Here is an 18,445-nt window from a genome sequence, read left to right on the forward strand (position 1 = left end):
TGTGCTCTGTGTGCCCAGAGACGCTTCACAGAGTCATGGAATCGTTTAGGTGGGAAAAGCACTCTAAGATCATCAAGTCAAACAGCTACCTCAGCACTGCCAGTTTCACCACTAAACCATGTCCCCAAGTGCCAGAGCTACATGCATTTTAAACACCTCCACAGCCCTGGGCAGCCTGTTCCAGGGTTTGACAATGCTTTCCATGAAGAAATTTTTCCTAATATTCAATTTAAACCTCCCCTGGTGCAACTTGAGACCATTTTCCTTTGTGCTGTCTCTTGTTACCAGGGAGAAGAGCCCAACCCCCCACCTTGCCACAACCTCCTTTCAGGGACTCCAGGCAATGCTGACTCCAAGAGCAATGACACCTTCTCATGTCCCCTGTCCCATCCCTGGCGCATCCATGTTTCCTTCCTGGCTCTCCTTTGCATCCTCATTTCCAAGCCTGCCATAGCCTTGGCAATTAACACAACGTGGTCCATCGTTAGCATTGACACTTGGATATATAACACCCTCGTTAGCATCAACACAGTCCTTGGAGGCCCCGAGCTGTCCCGCTTCCAGGGCGGCACCGCGGCACCCAGGACTCCGGGCCGCTCATCCCGTGCCAGCTCCTCCCTGCCCGGCACGGGGAGGTGCAGCCCAGGCGCCCACCCGTGCTCCGGTTCACCCGGGGCAAGCAGCCCTACCTGGCCCTCCGGGGCGGCCCGGAGCCCCCAGGGCCTGGAGGGAGCATCCTGGGGTCTGGATCATCCCAGTGGAGCCCTCCAGTGCCTGGAGCACCCCTGGGGCCGGAGCATGGCGGGGACTGGAGCATCCCTCAGCCTGGAGCATCCCTGCTGCCGGAGCAGCCCCGCAGCCCCTGGAGCATCCCGGCGGGATGCCCGCGGGAGGGCGCGCCGAGCAGCGCTGCTGCTGCCTGGGCCGGGGCGGGCCGGAGGGCAGGGCCGTGTCCGTGTCCGCCCCGCCGTGCCGGGAGCGGCGGCGCTCGGGGCCGCGCCGGCGGCGGGGCCGTGGCCATGGGGGAGCCGGCGGAGGCGGCGGTGCCCTGCCGGGTGCAGTACCTGGAGGATGCGGATCCCTTCGGCTGCGGCAGCTTCCCGGAGCCCCGGCGAGCCCCGGTTTATGCCGTGGAGGAGGCGCTGGCCCTCGGGGCGCAGCTGCCCGCGCTGCACCGCCTGCTCGGGGCCCCGCTGCCGGTGAGGGGGAGCGGGGGGCGCTGGGGAAGGCATCGGGCAGGCACCGGACGGGGGACAGGGGGGGATTGCCGGCCAGAGGGGGCCGGGGAGGCGAGGGATGGGGCGGTGTATCCCGGGCAGCGGTCCCGGTGTGAGTCACGGCGAGATGCCGGAGCCCCCGCGGGAGATGCCAGCTCTCGGCCGGCCCCGGATGAGTCGGCAGGGAGGAAGAGGTTGTGCTTGCTCAGAGCAGGCAGGAACCCAGGCAGGGGGAGGCAGGCATCCAACCCCGTGTGGTCGGGGCAGAGCCAGGCAGGGTGCTCCCACCCCAGCATCCCACTTCCACGCCGGCTACCAGGAGCAGAGCTGAACCTGGACGGGAGCACACCGGCTCCCTAACCCCGGGGACCCGTCCAGTGTCCCCGCTCACTGGGGCAGCTGGGCCTTGGGGAGGTGACAGTGGGGCCGGAGAGGCTCCTCGTCAGCCCCTCTTCAGCCCCTCGTCTCTCCCCGATCCCGCGGCACCTTTGCCGCCGGAGAGCAGCGCGGAAATTCATGCTGAGCAATTTCCTCCAGCCGGGAGGAAGGCAGAAGGACGAAGGTGAAGCGAGGCATTGTGTCTCGCTCTGTGTCCTCAGGCCTGACTCAGGCTGGTAAAACGGGGCTGGGAAGTGGAGGAGACAGGGGAGACTCCCCTGTTGGCGTGATGCATCCTTCTCAGGATGGGGCAGGCTTGTTTTCCTCCTTAGGAACACGGGACCCAGCAGAGCTTTGGCAAGGGCTGAGCATCTGTCTTGCAGCACGGCAGGAGTGCAGGCAAGGGAGGCAGGAACCCAGGCTGTCTGGGGGAGTGTGGAGTCAGAGCCTGAGAGGAGAGATGGGACAGCAGTAGGAGGAAATCAGCTTGGTGTGCCTGGCACTGAGCTTGCTGGCCTGCCAGGGGAGAGCGGATCGCTGTGAGACCTTTGTGTGCACCAAAAAAACCCTCCCCTTTAATTTTTCTTGGAGCAAAACAGCAGCGTCTCATGTCGCCGTCATGGCATTTTTAGGCGATTTTTAGGCGGTGACTAAACGGGGTTTGTTTGGGAACAAACAGCCCCGGGACATGACGAATGGAGCAAACTCAAGTTTCAGGCGTGTGCTCTGCTCCCCGGGCAGGAGTTGGCTGTAACGGGATCGCGGTGCTGCCATGGTGGCACGGGGAGGGGACGGCACGCAGAGTTCCCGAGGGCAGGAGCCTTGCAGGGAGCTCCTGTGCCCAGCAGAGGTTTGCTGATCCCGGGATTTCAGGTTCTCTGCCTAAACCAAGCTTTGGATGTCTTTTTCCTGTAGTTTCCTTGCAGAGCCCCACGACCCTTGCTGAAATCACAGGTGAGCTGGTAGGACCTTATGCTGGGTTTATAAACCAGATTCCTGAGTTATGTAGATTCTACAGGTTACAAACCATGCTGCCTTTACCACACCAAGCTTTCTGAGCCAGCAAGGGCTGCAGGATGTCCCACCTGACAAGCTGGGAAGCATGAGCTGAGGTCTTCACTGGGAGCCTCCTGCAGAGGGATTTACGCTCTGTGGAGTGAGGGCAGCCTCCCGAAGCACCCAGTTAAGTCCAAAGTCAGAGCTGGAGCCGTGCAGATGTTGTCACCCTGGCATGACCAGCTGAAACCTCCCCTGGTGCCCTTTGTGCCAGGTAGTGCTCAGCTCCATTAGTCGCTACCCTAAAATTAGTAAATGAACAGTTGGATTTTTCCTAAGGAACTGGCTGTAAAAAAATTGAGCTGGGGATGCCTGGTGCCAGGTTTGTCCTGCTGGGCAGTGTGCCTGGACCTGCAGAGCACCAGGAGGAGGATGAAGCAGCTGGGAGGGAGCTGAGCTGGGGGTCCCCATATCGCCATCATGGGATCGAGCTGCAGGCACCCAGGGGATGAGCTACCATGGGGGAGCAGCTGGGTCCTGCCCTCCCTGGGCACAACAGAGCTGCACCCTGCGCTGGGAACAGCCTAGAGATGATGAGCAAGAGGTCTGAACAGCCTGTCCTGCCCCCTGACACCCTCGGTGCTTCCTCTCCCTGAGCACGACCCGTCTCTGATGACTTTTTCATGTTCTCCGGAAAGTGTGTTTGTGCTTGGAAATACCTTCCAGCTTTGTTTGCTGCTGCTGCATTGTTTGCCTCTGGGCTGATACTATCTTCTCCTGCTTTCCAGCATTTTTCAGTACCCCAGGGTGATGCTGGTGTGGGGTGTGGGTGTTTTCTGAACCTCCTCGAGCAGGTTTCGACAGGGCAGGTTTTTTTAGCCGTCCTCCTTTCAGTCCCCAAAGGCCGCTGTACTCCCTTGCCCCCAGCACTATCTCACCTCCCAATCTGGGGATCTTTCCAAACAATTGCAAAACCCAAGAGGCTGGAGTTTTGCTTTCTCCTTCCTCCCCCGGAAACCTGGGAAGAGCAAACAGCTCACTGGCCTCTGTGCCATAAGCTCACTGAGAGCTCCTGTGCTCGACAGAGGAGCTGCTGGTGAGGTGCACAAGGTCCATCCCACAACCCCGCTGCTCTCTGTTTCCTAACGAGCTTGGGGAGGGCTTTGCTGAGGGTCTTTGTCCCAGTCTAACCTCTGGAAGGCACAAAAGCATGAGATGGGGTCCTCAGTGGCGCTGCTGTTGCCCAGTTTGTTGCACGCTCGGAGCCAAGTGTTGGTGCTGCCCACAAATCCCAGGGTGGGAGCTGCAGCCAGGCACTCGTGCCATGGTTTTCCCAGGATACCAGCTGCTCCCCAGGACTGGGGTCCTCACACTGCCTCAGTCCTGTGGATGAGTAATGAGGCATCTGTTAATGAGCAATGAGCCTGGCTGGAGGACCTTCAGAGGGACACAAGTGTGAAGCTCTGGGCCAGCTCGGGGTGACCTCCAGAGATCCCTCCTGGCTTGGGTGTTATTGCCCGCCCCTGGTGATAGGGCAGTGGCAGTGTTCCCATCCACTTGCTGCCATCCATCATGCAGGGCTGGACAGGAGGCAGCACCTGAGTGTCCTGGCAGTAACACCCTCTCAGCCCTGAAACCGAATCGTGGGGTGGGGGTTGCTCCTGTGGCTCTATAAACCCTCAGGCCCTGTGTGCTTTGGGAGGATGAGCAGAGGCTGGTGATGCCAAGGAGTTTCTGACCTGCTGGTGCCTTGTGTTTAACTACTGCCTATGTTTATTTATACTATATTATATAAATAGACTATTTTTTTCTGTCATTTCCCCATAGCCTTTCTAGAAGAGCTGCAGCAGTGTTGGGAAATTGTGGTTGCTGCAAAAAGAAAGTGTTAGAAAGCGAGTAAAAGTGTTTCCTTTGCTGGCAGATAAAGAGGATATTCACTGCCTGGCCTTGGAGCATCTCCCCGTGTGGGGATGCCATGATAGGAGTGAGCAGGAAGATGTGGTGCTGTGAGTGCAACTCTTCCTGTGATGCAGGAAGAGTTCAGCTGTGAGCGGAGGATGTTTCCATACTGGAGGTGGAGATGTCTCCATCACCCCCCCATAGAGTCCTGGAATGGGTTGGGTTGGAAGGGTCTTTAAAGGGTGAGGCACATCCACGCTGCTGCAGGATGGCTGGGACTCCCAGGAGCTGCTCCCAGGGCTGGATGTGTGAGCGTGGGACTCTCTCCTCTCTCCCAGCTCTGCTTTGCCCTCAATTCCCCATTGCCCTCAAATCCTGGCTCACTTTATAACAGCCTTCCAGGCAGGAGGCAGATGGATCAGAGCCCCCCCGCCCCGGGAGCTGTCAGTAACCCCTGACCCCAACGTGCCGTCCCCAGCAGGACGACCCCGCGGCCCCAGCCCGGATCCTGCAGGGCATAAACCCCTCGTCCCGATAACCAGAGCGACCCTGGCCCGGCAGGGTCGGTGCTCCCTGGTTTTTGGCAGGGCAGCAGGAGCCTGGGACGGACTGACTCCATCCCCAGGGGATGGTGATTGCCAGGGGGGTCACAGCCGAGCCCAGGCCCAGCGCTCGGAGCATCCCCAGCGGGAAGCGCTGCCAAGCTCACACGGGAAACACGCGGGGTCGGCTCCCAGGGGCTCGGCCTCCCCCTCCAGCTGGGACGTGTCACCCGCCCTGCAGGGGCTGGGGATGTTAACTGGGCTGACTGGCAGCCCAGAGAAGGCAAAGCTCTTGTGCTGGAGCTGATTTGCTCCTCGCTGTGTTGGAGTGCCTGGGTGGATGCGGGGATGGCTAAGAGGGTGCCCGGGAGGATTCAGGGATGCCTGTGGGGATGCCACGATGATTGTGGGGATACAAGGGTGGCTGGGAGGATGCAGGGGTGGCCAGAAGGACACCCAGGAGGATGTGGGATTGCCTGGCTGGCTGCAGGGATGCAGGAGAGCCTGTCCCTGTGGAGGAATTGAAGTTTTCCCCAGCGAGCAAATCCTGAGTGGGGTCACTGTGGGGCAGCCAGGAGCACCTGCCTGGTGCCAGCAGGTGTTTGTGCACGTTGCCATGGCTGGCTGGAGTGGCTGGTGACCACAGGAGGTGGAGCAGGATACTGAAAAACATCAACCCTGCCAAATTGCCCCTTATCCCAAGGCGGGGTCAGCGTTGGTTACTCAGTGCACATGGCATTTTCACTTTGCCCTCTGGTATTAACGTCACACTCGCAGTGAATTCACAGGTGTGAGCTCTTGCACAGTCTTGGGTCTTCAGGAGATGGGAATGTCACAGAAAGAAACCCCAGTGAGATGCAGAAACCATACCCAGCACTGCTGGGGCTGTCCAAGGCCACAGCAGGGAAAGGCATTGGTGGGAAGGACAGAGGAGCTGTGACTGTTTCCATCTGAGCTCCTCAGGGCTGTGCTTGGAGCTTTTCGCAATTTGAGGCTGAAATTGGGGTGGGCTTTTAGATGGACGGTGGGTCCCTACTTCTCTCCCCCACTGGTGTTTGTGTCGCTCTTTTTTTGCAGCAGGAACAGCATTAATGATGGGGTTTTATTCCCAGACAGCTCCTGCTCTGCAGATCTTTGCAAATGCTTTAGGAACAGGTCGAGATGTGCTGGGGAGGCAAAGTGCTGGCACTGTCCTCCCTCTGCTCCTACTCATCCACTGAGGGCAAATTGCCCTGTCCCAGGAGACCTGCCTGGGTGCTGTGGGGTGCTGCTGGCTCCCAGGTGGCTCAGAGGCTCTGTGGGTGCCGTGCCTACTGGCAGGGGTGTGCTGTGGGTGCTGTAAATGGACTTTCTGGGAAGATGCCCTCGCCCCAGCCTTGCCTCGGGCTGTTCTTTTCCCCATCCCAATGGAAGATGCCACGTGGCTTTGGGCTGAGTCAGAGGGTGTGTCAGCCAGGGGACGTCTCTGTGGGGCTTGCCCTGGTTTGGGGTGTCCCTGGCTGGGCTGGGTGCCTTGGCAGACTCAGTTCTGCAGGCAGAGGTGATTCCTCAGCCCTGGAAGGAGGTGGATCCTGCCCCAGTCACACCCCTGCTGACTGAGGGGAGCCCCAGGGAGCAGATCATCTTGCTGTGGTTCCCACCTAAGGGATTGCCAAGGAGCCCTGCAGCTCCTGCAGGGACCACCTTGTCTCAGGCTTTTCCAGCCTGGGGCTCCCTGTTTCTCCCCAGTTCCCAGGCTGAGGTGAAGGGTGCTGGGGCATCTCCCTGCGTGGCCAGTGCTTGGGGACAGGTGGGATCTGCCACCCTGCTCCAAGATGTGTCTGCCTCCTGGGTTTGGTGCTGGTGGGAGGGTGACCGGGGAATGCTCTGGGGACCAGGAAGGCTGTGGTGGGCCCAGAGGCTCATCCTGTCTGTCTGCATCCCCAGCTGGAGGACTGCACGCTGCAGGTCTCGCCCTCTGGACACTACCTGGACCTGGACTTGTCCCTGCTGGAGCAGAAGGATGACCTGGAGGGTTTCTACGAGGAGGTCAGGTGAGGCACGTGGGGTGCCCGAGCCCTCTGGGGACAGGACACGGGGTCCCTGTGTGTGCATGACCAGCAGGGGCCGGGGGCTGTGGTGGTCCCACTGCAGGTGCTCACACCGTGTTCTCCTCCGCCCTAGGAAGGGCAGACGGCCCACCCTGATCCTGCGCACGCAGCTCTCCGTCCGAGTCCACGCCATCATCGGTGAGCTGGGGCTGCTCCCTCCTCCAGGCTGGTGTGTCCAGGGGCTCATCCACCCCTCATGGTGGGGCTTTGGCCTCTGTGCTGAGTTCTGGCCGGGCTGTTGGTGATGTAGAGAGGGAGCGATACAGCCCAGGGCTGCTCCTGCCTCATAAACCCTCCCAAAGACCAGGGCACGTGGTCCCCATTGGGGGGGCCTGCTGGGTTAATGCCCTCCATCCTCAGAGATCAGGACTTCTGCCTCTTGGGCTGGGAGCCCACCGCCCACTGCCGTTATTCTGGGTCATTCAGGCAAGCTCTAAATATAGCCTTGCAGGAGACAAACAAGCAGCTCTTGCGCAGCAGAAAGTGCTGCCATGGTTTCGGGCAGCCTGCTCCGAGGTCCTGCAAAATATTCGGGAGTCTCGAGCCTTTTCTGAACGTTCAGCAGGGGGAAAACGAGCACTGAGCAGAGCCACGGTGTGCCCAGATGGGCATCAGCTGGCTGTGCAGGGCTGGGCCACGCAGGAAGGGACAGGAAGCCTGGGGTCGGGGTCATGGCCATGCTCTTTACCAGCAGTTCCCAGGCTCTGGCTGAGCTCTGGGCTCTTCTGCTTTCCCTCCAGGCTGCTCTGCCTGCCCTCTCAGCAGCTCTGACAAGCTGACAGGAGAGTGGAGGAGGCTGCTGGGACACTGTGTTTTAGAGGGCATGTCTGGAGGCCTCCTTGGACATCTTGGTTTTAGCTTGTTACAGCTCTGAGCCTGACCCAAATAAGTTGGGATGCCTGGCTAACTCAGTTTTTGCATGTGGGAAGTGCTGACTCACGATGGCTTTGGTGGCCTCGTGGGGCTTTCCAGCTTCCCATTGCCCCAGCTGGTCAGTGCCGGCTCCTGCCTGCAGGAACCATCCCCATAAGCACAAAGTCTCCAGCCCAGAGACAGTCCTGCCTGTCCCCAAGCAGCCAGTGTCACCCTGCCATCCTTCCCAACCCCATCCTGCAGTTTTTCCCAAGGCTCTGGGACGATGGCACGGCTTTGCCTGGGGAGGGACAGCTAAAAGTAGCTCAGGCTTCTGCCAGAGTTCCTGTTTAGGTTGTGCACAGGAAACCAGAGGGGATATTTGTGTCATTGCTGGCCAGAAGAAAGAAAAAGGAAATAGGAAAGTGGCAGGGCTGAAATGTGTGGTTGTGGAGCAGCAGCTGCTTCCACCCAGTGTCCCACGGTTGGGGGCAATGCTGGCGTCCTGGGGTGATGGCACAGGGCTTGAGTCAGGATGTGGGGCTTTCCCGGGAAGCTGGGGGCATTTGGGAGCCCTGGTACAACAGTGAGCCCATGTGGGGTCAGGCCCTCAGGCCACATCTCTCCTCTCCTCCCAGAGAAGCTGTACAACTCGCAGGGGCCGGAGCTGCGGCGATCCCTCTTCTCCCTGAAGCAGCTCTTTCAGGTACGGTGATGCCGGTGTGGGGAGGGCCGAGGGCCTCCCCCAGGGCTGGCTGCCCACCCCACGCTGGGGTAACACCTGCCCTTCACCCCGCAGGAGGACAAGGACCTGGTGCCTGAGTTCGTGAACCTGGATGGGTTGACGTGCCTGATCAAAGTGGGGGCAGAGGCCGACCAGAACTACCAGAACTACATCCTGCGGGGTTGGTATCTGGGCCCAGGGCTCCTCTGGAGCAGGGCTGCCTAAAGAAGCTGGGAAGGCTTCATCCCTGGAAGTGTTCAAGGCTGGATTGGATGGGGCTTTGATGCAGCTTGGTCTAACAGAAAGTTTCCCTGCTGATGGCAGAGGGGTTGGAAAGAGATGGTCTTTAAGGTCCCTTCCAACCCAAACCATTCCAGGATTCTATGCTCATCCCCAAGGAGGAGGGGCTGGCACTCAGGGGGAGAGAGCCAGCAAGTTTGCCAGGGCTTTGTCTTCACAGCTGCCAGCCATTGCCATGGCAATGCTGTGCAGGGATGGGAATGGCCAACCCCTGCCTGCCATGCCATCAGCCTGCCCACTCTCTGCCTTGCAGCCTTGAGCCAGATCATGCTCTTCGTGGACGGGATGCAGGGTGTCATCAACCACAACGAGACCGTCCAGTGGCTGTACACGCTGTCAGGCAGCCCAGTAAGTGTCTGTTCCTCCTGGAACAGACCTGTGCCCCCCCTGCACCCCCTTCCCTGCCTGTGGCTGTCTCCTTGCATCATCCCTCAGGGGTGTGCTTCTCTTCTGCTCAATGCCCTGGTACCTTTGCTTGTGTTGGGTCCTGCTCCCACCCATCTGGAGGTCACCTGTGGTCTGCAGAGCTCCCCATCCTGATGTGACCATGTTCCCAGGCACAGAGCTTGGGTTAGGTGGTCCTGTTCTAGCTCTGGAGCCAGTGCCCCTTGGCCATCAGCATCACAGCTGTAGGTCCCTGGCCCCGTGACCGAACCCCCAGTCCTGGGGCGTGGGCACAGCCACTGCTGCTGTCCCAGCTGCCATCCCTTGTCCCAGTTTCGCCTGGTGGTGAAGATGGCACTGAAGTTGCTCCTGGTGTTCGTGGAGTACACGGAGCCCAATGCCTTGCTCCTCATCCGTGCCGTCAATGCCGTGGACCAGGCGAGAGGTGGGTGCAGCCCCAGCCTCCCGCAGGGTCCCAGCCAGGGGACCGTGTCCCCTCCTGGCCCGCATGTCACCCGCCCTCACCGCTTTTCCCAGGTGCCTGTCCGTGGTCCAACCTGATGGCCATCCTGAAGCAACGCCACGGGGCTGACACGGAGCTGCTGGTGTTCACCATGACGCTGATCAACAAGGTCTGGGCGGGTGTCCCCTCTGGTGCCAGGCTGGTGGGGCTTGGGGTGGGTCACCCCAGTCCCAGCAGCGTCCCTCTGGTCCTGCTCAGACGCTGGCAGCCCTCCCGGACCAGGACACCTTCTACGACGTGACCGACTGCCTGGAGCAGCAGGGCATGGAGCAGGTGGTGCAGGAGTACCTGGGCAGCAAGGGCACCGACCTCGACCTGAAGCAGCAGTTCACTCTCTACGAAGTGAGCGGGGGGCACCTGCGGGTCTGGCCACGCGCCACGTGCAGTGTCAGCAGGGGGGGTGGGCGTGGGGTGGCAGGGGTGCTGCTGTGCCCGGTGCCATGTCCCCCCGTCCCTCCACAGAGCGCCCTCAAGCTGGAGGATGGCGTGGAAGAGCCGCCCTCGGGGGGACGCAAGGAGAGGAGGAGGACAGACGAGGGCCGGCGCGGGTGGCGGTCCCAGGGCGGCTGCCCAGAGCCCAGTGCTGATGCCCAGTCGCTTCTGGAGTCCCCTGGCACTCCGAAGGAGCCCCCAGCTGAGGACACCCCACATATCCCCTCACCGAGCAGCCCAGCAGAGTAAGTGTGGCTGGAGGTGGTCCATGGTGGGGATGCTCCCGGAATGGTGAAGACACTGGGATGCAGCATAAGCAGCGGTGGGATCCATGCCAGTGCCAGGGTGCAGGGGGACTTGCTGGGGGACTTGCTCTCAGTCCCTGTCACCTCTTGTTCCAGACCCTGTCCCCCCAGCATCTACAACAGTGCGTCCAGCGTGCGGCTGGCCCTGGCGTCCCCCCCGGCCGAGAAGGAGCAGCCCCCGGGCCCAGGAGAGCGCAGCGTTTACAAGTAAGGAGCCAGCAGGGGCTGGGGGCATGGGGGTCCCCTGGGGTGGCAAGATGGGCTCCCAGGAGCATGAGGTGTGCCTATCCTGGAGCACACTCTGCCTTTCCCAGGAGATACAGAGTCTGGGGGGGCCCTGGGGCTGGAGAGACATGTGATGGGGCAGCAGGTATCAGCGGGTCTGGTCAGGGGCTCCAGGGCATCCTTTGGGCACTCACAGCTCTGCTCCAGCTCCTCCTCATTCTGCTCTCTGCCCACGCTTGCCCTCTCCTCTGCCCACTCTTTCTATCTTTCCTTTTGCAGGCTGCACCAAACTGCCCCTGTCTGGTAAGTGCCTGGGCTCTGCACCCGCGTGCTCCCTCCCAGCATGTCACACACTCACTGCATCCTGGAATGGTTTGGGTTGGAAGGGACCTTAAAGATCACCTAGTTCTAACCACCCTGCCATGGGCAGGGGCACCTTCCACTAGCCCAGGTTGCTCCAAGCCCCATCCAGCCTGGCCTTGGACACTTCCAGGGATGGGGCAGCCACAGCTTCTCTGGGCAACCTGTGCCAGGGCCTCCCCACCCACACAGGGTGGAATTTCTTCCTCATATCCAATTTAAACCTACTCTCAGTTTCAAGGCATTCTCCTCCTATTAATTCTCCCTTGTCCTATTAATTCTCCCTCGTCCCATCCCACGATGCTCCGGGGGGAGCGGGCACTTGTACCCACCTCGCTGCCCCCCTCCCGCTCCCCCCAGCATCCCCCACAGGACGATGGCACTCTCTGATCCCCGCTTTGGGGTGAGGTGTCCCTGCTGGGGGTGGCACAGCCCACTCGAGGTGTCCTGGCCAGGTGGGGGAGATGGTTTCCCGTCTCACCAGCACCCAGTGCCCTGAGATACCTGGGCAGGAGGGGGCTTACCGGGGCTCTCCCAGCTCCCCGTGAACCCTGGGGCCACAGGGTGATGGCAGGGTGAGGGTCCCGTGCTGGAGGGCTGCCAGGAGGGTGAGTGCAGGACACACGAGCCCCGTGGGGCTGCTGGCAGTGGGGGCTAACCCCTGTTTTCCCTCAGGCGGGAGGATGCCCCCTCCTTGCATGGGGACAAGCCTATTTTGAGGAAGTTTGAGTAAGTAGAGGCATGTGTGTGTCTCCAGGCGTGCGCTTCCTCGGGCAGTGCCCGGCTGGAGGTGTCTGGGCTCTGGCCATGCAGGGCATGAGGAGCAGGAGGGTCCCCTCGAGTCTCTACCTGGGCGCCCTCCTGGGTTTTGCAGCTTTTGGATGAGGGTTGCAGTGGGCAGCAGGTCTGTTGGGACCAACTGGTGACAGTGGCACCCTGATGGCACAAGCCTTTGGCTCCCATGGGGCCTTGTCCCTGAGCCCTGGGGGCATCACCTGTCTCTCTGCAGGGCTCAGAGGAGGTTGAATGCTGTGCCAGTGCAGGGGGTTTCTGTGCTGCAGGGCTGGCTGTGCAGTGTGGCGTGGCGTGCTGTGCCCATTGTCCCCATTGTCCCCATCCCCGCCTCGCTCCCAGCCAACATCCACCCCTGTCTTGCAGAGCTCGCTTTTTGGAGAACCTGGCTGCAGCCCAGAAGGAGAAGATCTCTTCCATGGCCAAGGGGCGGCTCGACGTCCTCAGCGATGCTGCGCTGGAGCATCCCGCTGATCCTGCGTGGGAGGGAGACAGCGGCGCCTCTGATTCCGGGATGGAGCCACCCAGCATCAGTAAGAGCTGCCAGGGTGTGTGTTCCCAGCTCATCAGGGGCCCTGGGGCAGGGGTTGGTGGCCCCTCTGTCCCCATCCCATGGCTGTGATAGCCAGAGCCATGGAGGAGCTGGTGTTGCCTCCTTGCTCAGAACACTGGCATCCGAGCACACCCCACCAGGGAGCAGGACCCCAACCCCACATGGAGCTCGGCCCTACCTGCCCCCTCCGAGCGTGTTGTCCCAGCTTCTCCCTCTCTCCCCGCAGGGTCTCGCCTGGCTCGGTCTGACGCCACCGACTCCTGCAGCGCCATCTCCTCGGACACCAAGTTCATGCTGGACATGCTCTATGCCAAGGGCTCCTCGGAGCCGGGGAGGGAGAAGGTGTTCCCCGAGGTGCCATCATCGCCCCGGAGCCAGGGTGAGGCAGAGATGGATGCCAAGGGAGGTAGCAGCCAGGAGCAGGAGAGTGCCTGGCGTGGCAGGGCTCCAGATGGGCCAGTGGCCAGCGCCCACGCCAAGCTGGTACGTGCCATGTCCAGCATAGATGCCGAGACCCACACGCAGAAGCTGGAGAACACCGGGATGATGCCCATCAAGAAGGACGTGGAGCTGACGTGGGAGCGCCTGGAGGCCAACCCCGTGCAGCTGAAGATCAAGGACCTGGACTTCACTGATCTGGGGGAGGAAGAAGATTTTGACATCCTGGACGCAGGGCCAATGGCCAACGGCTCCTTCCTCCATTCTGGCATTACAGCAACGAGCGCTGGGACATTCATGGCTCCCCCTCCACCTCCTGGCATCCCTGGTTGCCCACCACCTCCACCTCCACCTCCTGCCATCCCTGGTTGTCCCCCACCTCCACCTCCACCTCCTGCAGCCCCGGGTTGCCCACCACCACCACCTCCACCTCCTGCCATCCCTGGTTGCCCCCCACCTCCACCTCCTGCAGCCCCGGGCTGCCCACCCCCACCAGGGCTGCCAGGCCTCTCAGCTACAGATGGCCCCTCCCAGGCCAAGAAGAAGAGGACAGTGAAGCTCTTCTGGAAGGAGCTGAAGCAGCTGGATGGCTCTGTAGGGCCAGGCAGGTTTGGCCAGGGCACACTGTGGGCATCCCTGCAGAATGTCGAGATCAATGCTGCAAAACTGGAGCACCTCTTTGAGTCACGGTCAAAGGAAGTGCCGGCTTCAAAGGTACCAGCAGGCACCCCTTGGCCAAGGGGACTTCAGGGGTGGGAGGAAGGCTGTTGGTTCCCTGTGGGGACCCTCAGCATGCACTGTCACCCTTACCCTATGCCAAGGATGGGTACTGGCAGCCCAGAGGCTCGGTGGGGACGGTGATGGGCAGTGCACAGGTTTGGCTCACCACGGGGTCCATGATCGACTCCTCGTGTCCAGGATGAGCTCATGAGGCCTTTGCCTGGCTGTCCCCACCCATCCTGTCCTCTTTGCAGAAAGCCATTGATGGGAAGAAGGTCGTGGTGGTGTTGGACCCCAAGAGGAGCAACGCCATCAACATTGGCCTCACAGTGCTGCCACCCGTCCACATCATCAAGACTGCTGTGCTCAACTTTGATGAGTTTGCAGTCAATAAGGAAGGGATTGAGGTGAGCACAAGAGCAGTTCAGCCCCTCTGCGGTCCTCGTGCAGGTCATTCCCCTGGCCAGGAAACCTCCATGCTGACATGTCTGGAGTCTGACATATCCCTCTTTCCCTGCCCTAGAAAATCCTGACCATGGTCCCGACTGAGGAGGAGAAGCAGAAGATCCAGGAGGCCCAGCTGGCCAACCCTGACGTGCCCTTGGGCTCTGCAGAGCAGTTCCTGCTCGCCCTGTCTTCCATCAGTGACCTCACGGCCAGACTCCAGCTCTGGGCCTTCAAGCTGGACTACGAGAGCCTGGAGCAGGTAGAGAGCCGTGTACCCCATCTCCTCTGCCCTCCCACCCCAGCACTTCTCAGTGCTGAGGTTGGGAGGGTTCCTGGTGGGGACCAGCCATGTCCCCACGTGAATGTGGATGTTGAAGTTCCCAAGGGAGGGATGGCCAAGGGGTCTCACCTGCCTCTCTCCTCACCCAGGAGATTGCAGAGCCCCTCTTTGATCTGAAGATGGGCATGGAGCAGCTGGCCAGAAATCACACCTTCAAGTGCATCCTGGCCACGCTGCTGGCCATGGGCAACTTCTTGAATGGTTCCCAGGTGAGGAGCAGGGTGAGGACCAGCCATGGGGCATGGGTATACCCAGGAGGGATCATGGGGAGCCTGGGATGGCACTTGAGGCTGGGTGGTGCTGGTGGGGACCCAGTGGGTCTGCAGAGCTCTGCTGGAGGAGGGATGGAGAGTCCCTGCTGAGTCCATTGCGTTTCAGAGCAGAGGTTTTGAACTGGGCTACCTGGAGAAGGTCTCGGAAGTGAAGGACACAGTGCATCGGCAGTCCCTGCTCTACCATCTCTGCCAGATGGTGGTAGAGCAGTTCCCAGAAACCACTGATCTCTACTCAGAGATTGCCTCCATCACCCGCTCTGCCAAGGTGAGGCAAGGCAGGTGACACCCGGGCAAGGAGAGGGCGTGGGTCCTGTGGCTGCCCAGCTCCACCGGCGCGGCCGAGGGCTGACGTCTCATTCTTCCAGATTGACTTTGAAGAGCTGGCCAACAGCCTGGTGCAGCTGGAGCGGAGGTGCAGGGCCTCCTGGGACAACCTGAAGGTGATTGCCAAGCACGAGACCAAGCCGGCGCTGAAGACCAAGCTGACCGAGTTCCTCAAGGACAGCACCCAGCGCATCGTGGTCTTGAAGGTGGTGCACAGGCGCGTGCTCAACAGGTGGGTGACCTGAGGTGCCCGGGGGCACAGCAGGAGCCCCGCAGTCCTGCTGGTGGCCCACCACGACCGGTGTTCCCGCAGGTTTCACTCCTTCCTGCTGTACCTGGGGTACCCGGCGAGCGCGGCGCGGGACGTGAAGGTGACGCCCATCTGCAAGCTGCTGCGGGAGTTCGCGCTGGAGTACCGCACCTGCCGCGAGCGCGTCCTGCAGCAGCTCAAGAAACGCGCCGCCCACCGCGAGCGCAGCAAGACCCGGGGGCGGCTCATCACCGAGGTACGGGGCGTGCTGGGCTGCGCGCCGGCAGCAGGGGATGCACCCCCGGCGACCCTGACACCCAGCTCTGCTCCCGCCGCAGACAGAGAAGTTCTCCGGCATCGCCGAGGCCGTTTTGCCGCCCGCCGTGGTGTCCAGCAGCCCCAAGGAGCAGATGGAGGCGGGTCACGAGAGCATGAAGAGCGTGCTGACCTCCCCCGTGGATATCCCTGCCCGCCGCAGCCGGGCCAGCCAGGGTAGGAGCGGGATGGCAAATGCATTCCTGGCATGCCCGGCTGGCTGGGCACGGCTGATGCCTCCATCCTCACTGTCCCCATGCAGGAACAGGGCATTCCACCCCAACCCAGGGCTCCTCAGCCCAGGAGGATGTTCCCAGCTCCCCAGATGACGCTTCGGATGAAATCATGGACCGGCTGGTGAAGTCCGTGACCCACAATGCCAACCCCCGGCCCTGCACCAACAGGGAGCGCAGGAGGTCCCGTGGCAATAGGAAGTCCTGTAAGTTCCACCACTGTCCCCATGCCCTGTCCCATCTCTGTACCCATGCACCCTGTACTCTGTCCCATCTCCATGGCCCTGTCCCATCTCACTGTCCTTGCCCAGATGCTTTTTCCCACCTCTGTGTCCCTGTCCGTCTCCCATCTCTTTGTCCCTGTCCCCGTGCCCTGTCCCATCTCTATATCTCTCTTCCCATGCTCTGCCCAGTCCCTGCACTCTGTCTCATCTCTGTTCCACCTCCATGTCTCTGTGCTCTGTCCCCATGAATTGTCCCATTTCTGTGTCCTTCTTCCCACACCCTGCCTGGCTCCTTCCCCACGGGCACCTGCCACGCTGAGCCCACGGGGCCACAGCAGGGTGTGGAGAGACCAATCCGTGCCACTGCACCCCACTGCCGCTCTCCCCAGTATACCAGGGCTGCCCTGTCTGTGCAGGCACCCAGAGCACGGGGCCCCTGTCCCACAGTGCCACCAGTGCCACACGTGACACGCTGTCCTCCCCCCGCAGTGCGGCGGACGCTGAAGAGTGGGCTCAGCGATGAGCTGGTGCAGGCGCTGGGCCTGGGGCGGGCGCCTGGCATGGACGTCTGAGGGGTCCGAGAGGGCTCCTGCTGCTCCCCAGCGCCAGCAGCCCCAGGGCAGAAGGTGGTGGCAGCCCCTGGGGCACTCTCCGGGATTGGCACGCTCCGCACCTTTGGTCTCGCGTCACTTTTCCCTCCCGGCCTCCCGCCCGCAGAGGTGCAGGCAGCAGGATGGTGGCGATGCCCCAGAGCTGCTCTGTGGTGACTGGGGTGGAGGATGCTCAGCACTCGTGCTTGGAGGCTCAGGGTTCATCTTCTCAGCAGTATTATAAGGGTCGAGGGGCTGGACCCAGACCCCCCCTTGGACCTGGGTCTGGCCCGTGGCCGCTGTGGCAATAAAGTGATCTGACATGCTGCCAGCGTCCCTTGTCCCTGTACCTGAGAGGCCACAAGGATGTGGTACTGCCCCCTGGACAAGCCAGCATCCCTTCTCCTGCATCCTCAACCCTGCTGCCTGGGGCAAGCACTCAGCCAGCCCCGTGGCTTGCAGGCACCGCTGTCCCCCTGTGCTGGGACAGCTGGGGAACCCTTCCAGAAGCAGCAAGGACTGCTGCCAGGCTCAAGGCTGCACGCTCAAGGGCAGGAGCAGCAGCTCGAGCACAAGGCCACGGCACAGTAAAATCATCTCTCACCTCCCCTCTCCCTCACAAACCTCTCCTGGGGGGTTTTAGCCAGACCCAGACCTGGGTAAGAGGCAGGGTGGTTGTTCCCCTCCAGGAGCAGGTCCTGGGCACAGCAGCCACGTTGCAAGGCTCAGAAACATCCCCTGTGCTTGGCAGAGACAGGCTGCCTGGTGCTGTAAATGCAGCCAGGGCAGCATCCATCTGTCCCCATGGGGGACTGGGAGATGTCCCTGCCACCTCCTGTCCCAGCATAGCTCCTGCCATGCCAGACACAGATTAAACCCCACACTGGGTGCTGGCTGCGATGCTCCCCACAGGTCCATACCCTTTCTGAGCACCCCCCTGTGCTTTGGGCACTCTCACCCCTGGCAGAGGTGTTTGGGAATGGTTTTGTGTCATCCATCCTGGCAGCTCCTGCTCAGCACTGCCCTGGTGCTGCCTCCAGCCCTGAATCCCGCACAGCAGGTCTCTGTGGCTTTCAAGGAATGAAGAAAAACTCCACCAGGCAGGGCAGCTCTTCCCTCCTGGCTATCTCTGCCCGGGGTTGTCCCTCTCCCACGAGGCTGGACATGCCTGTGGCCTCGGAGGTGCTGGGCAGCACCAGCCTGCCCCAGCCTGTGGGGTGTCTGAGATGTTCCTGGGTGGCTCTGGGAACAGCAGGATAACACTCTAAGAGCTGAAGATGTCCCAGATGTGCCCCGAGATGTCATTTGGCTCTCCTGCCCCCTGGGTGCTTGACCTGGGGCTGCAAAGAGAGAACAAAGAGGTTATAATGGGCAACACTGAGCCACAGCAGGAAGCAGAAAGGGATGGGAAAGCATCTTCCTGAACACCTGCACCTGCCCCAGGTACCTGAAGTGACTTTACCCACGTGACAATCCCAAGGGCCTTGCTGGGGGCAACTGAGGGTGCTGGGGAATGTGTGTGTGTCCCCCCCTCTGGGTGGTTTGGTGGCACTTGGGGCAGCTTTGTGCTCAGCCAAGGCCTCTGCCAACCCGTTTGGGTTTTTCCACTTTTTTTTTTTCCCAGCCTTGGTGATATTTCCAGGATTCCCAGCCCAGCCCTGGGCACACACTGCCCTTGAGCGGCGCCTGAAGTGCTTGGCTTGGCCGCGGCACGAGT

The 18,445-nt window shown here is 61.2% G+C and overlaps 1 protein-coding gene across 4 annotated transcripts; it reads left to right on the forward strand.

Moving 5' to 3' along the window:
- The first annotated feature begins 981 nt into the window (after positions 1–981).
- FHOD1 (formin homology 2 domain containing 1) lies at positions 982–17,054 on the forward strand. Of its 4 annotated transcripts, XM_050311487.1 has the most exons (24): positions 982–1,199; positions 6,959–7,065; positions 7,196–7,260; positions 8,613–8,680; positions 8,774–8,879; positions 9,252–9,346; positions 9,716–9,827; positions 9,920–10,014; positions 10,104–10,247; positions 10,368–10,582; positions 10,739–10,849; positions 11,147–11,170; positions 11,903–11,956; positions 12,386–12,552; positions 12,799–13,724; positions 13,985–14,137; positions 14,254–14,436; positions 14,607–14,726; positions 14,896–15,057; positions 15,158–15,348; positions 15,430–15,622; positions 15,705–15,858; positions 15,944–16,120; positions 16,628–17,054. In XM_050311487.1, exons 1-24 carry the CDS (start codon positions 1,020–1,022, stop codon positions 16,708–16,710), a joined length of 3,885 nt encoding a protein of 1,294 aa, XP_050167444.1. In that variant the 5' UTR covers positions 982–1,019; the 3' UTR covers positions 16,711–17,054. The 4 variants fall into 4 exon arrangements, with proteins under 4 accessions (XP_050167444.1, XP_050167442.1, XP_050167445.1 ...); XM_050311485.1 differs by lacking the exon at positions 16,628–17,054 and having other exon boundaries at positions 15,944–16,614; XM_050311488.1 differs by lacking the exons at positions 11,147–11,170; positions 11,903–11,956.
- Positions 17,055–18,445: the final 1,391 nt, after the last annotated feature.

The sequence above is a fragment of the Myiozetetes cayanensis genome, unplaced genomic scaffold (assembly GCF_022539395.1).
Source record: "Myiozetetes cayanensis isolate MyiCay16 unplaced genomic scaffold, myiCay2020 scf16, whole genome shotgun sequence".
In the NCBI taxonomy this organism is placed as follows: domain Eukaryota; kingdom Metazoa; phylum Chordata; class Aves; order Passeriformes; family Tyrannidae; genus Myiozetetes; species Myiozetetes cayanensis.

What these genes read in the sequence shown, in the direction of transcription:
- FHOD1 (XM_050311485.1), top strand. Translation starts at nt 1,020, where the DNA reads ATGGGGGAGCCGGCGGAGGCGGCGGTGCCCTGCCGGGTGCAGTACCTG. An exon ending in CCCTGAAGCAGCTCTTTCAG is followed by an intron (nt 8,681 to 8,773) that starts GTACGGTGATGC and finishes TTCACCCCGCAG; the next exon opens with GAGGACAAGGACCTGGTGCC. An exon ending in CCTATTTTGAGGAAGTTTGA is followed by an intron (nt 11,957 to 12,385) that starts GTAAGTAGAGGC and finishes CCTGTCTTGCAG; the next exon opens with AGCTCGCTTTTTGGAGAACC.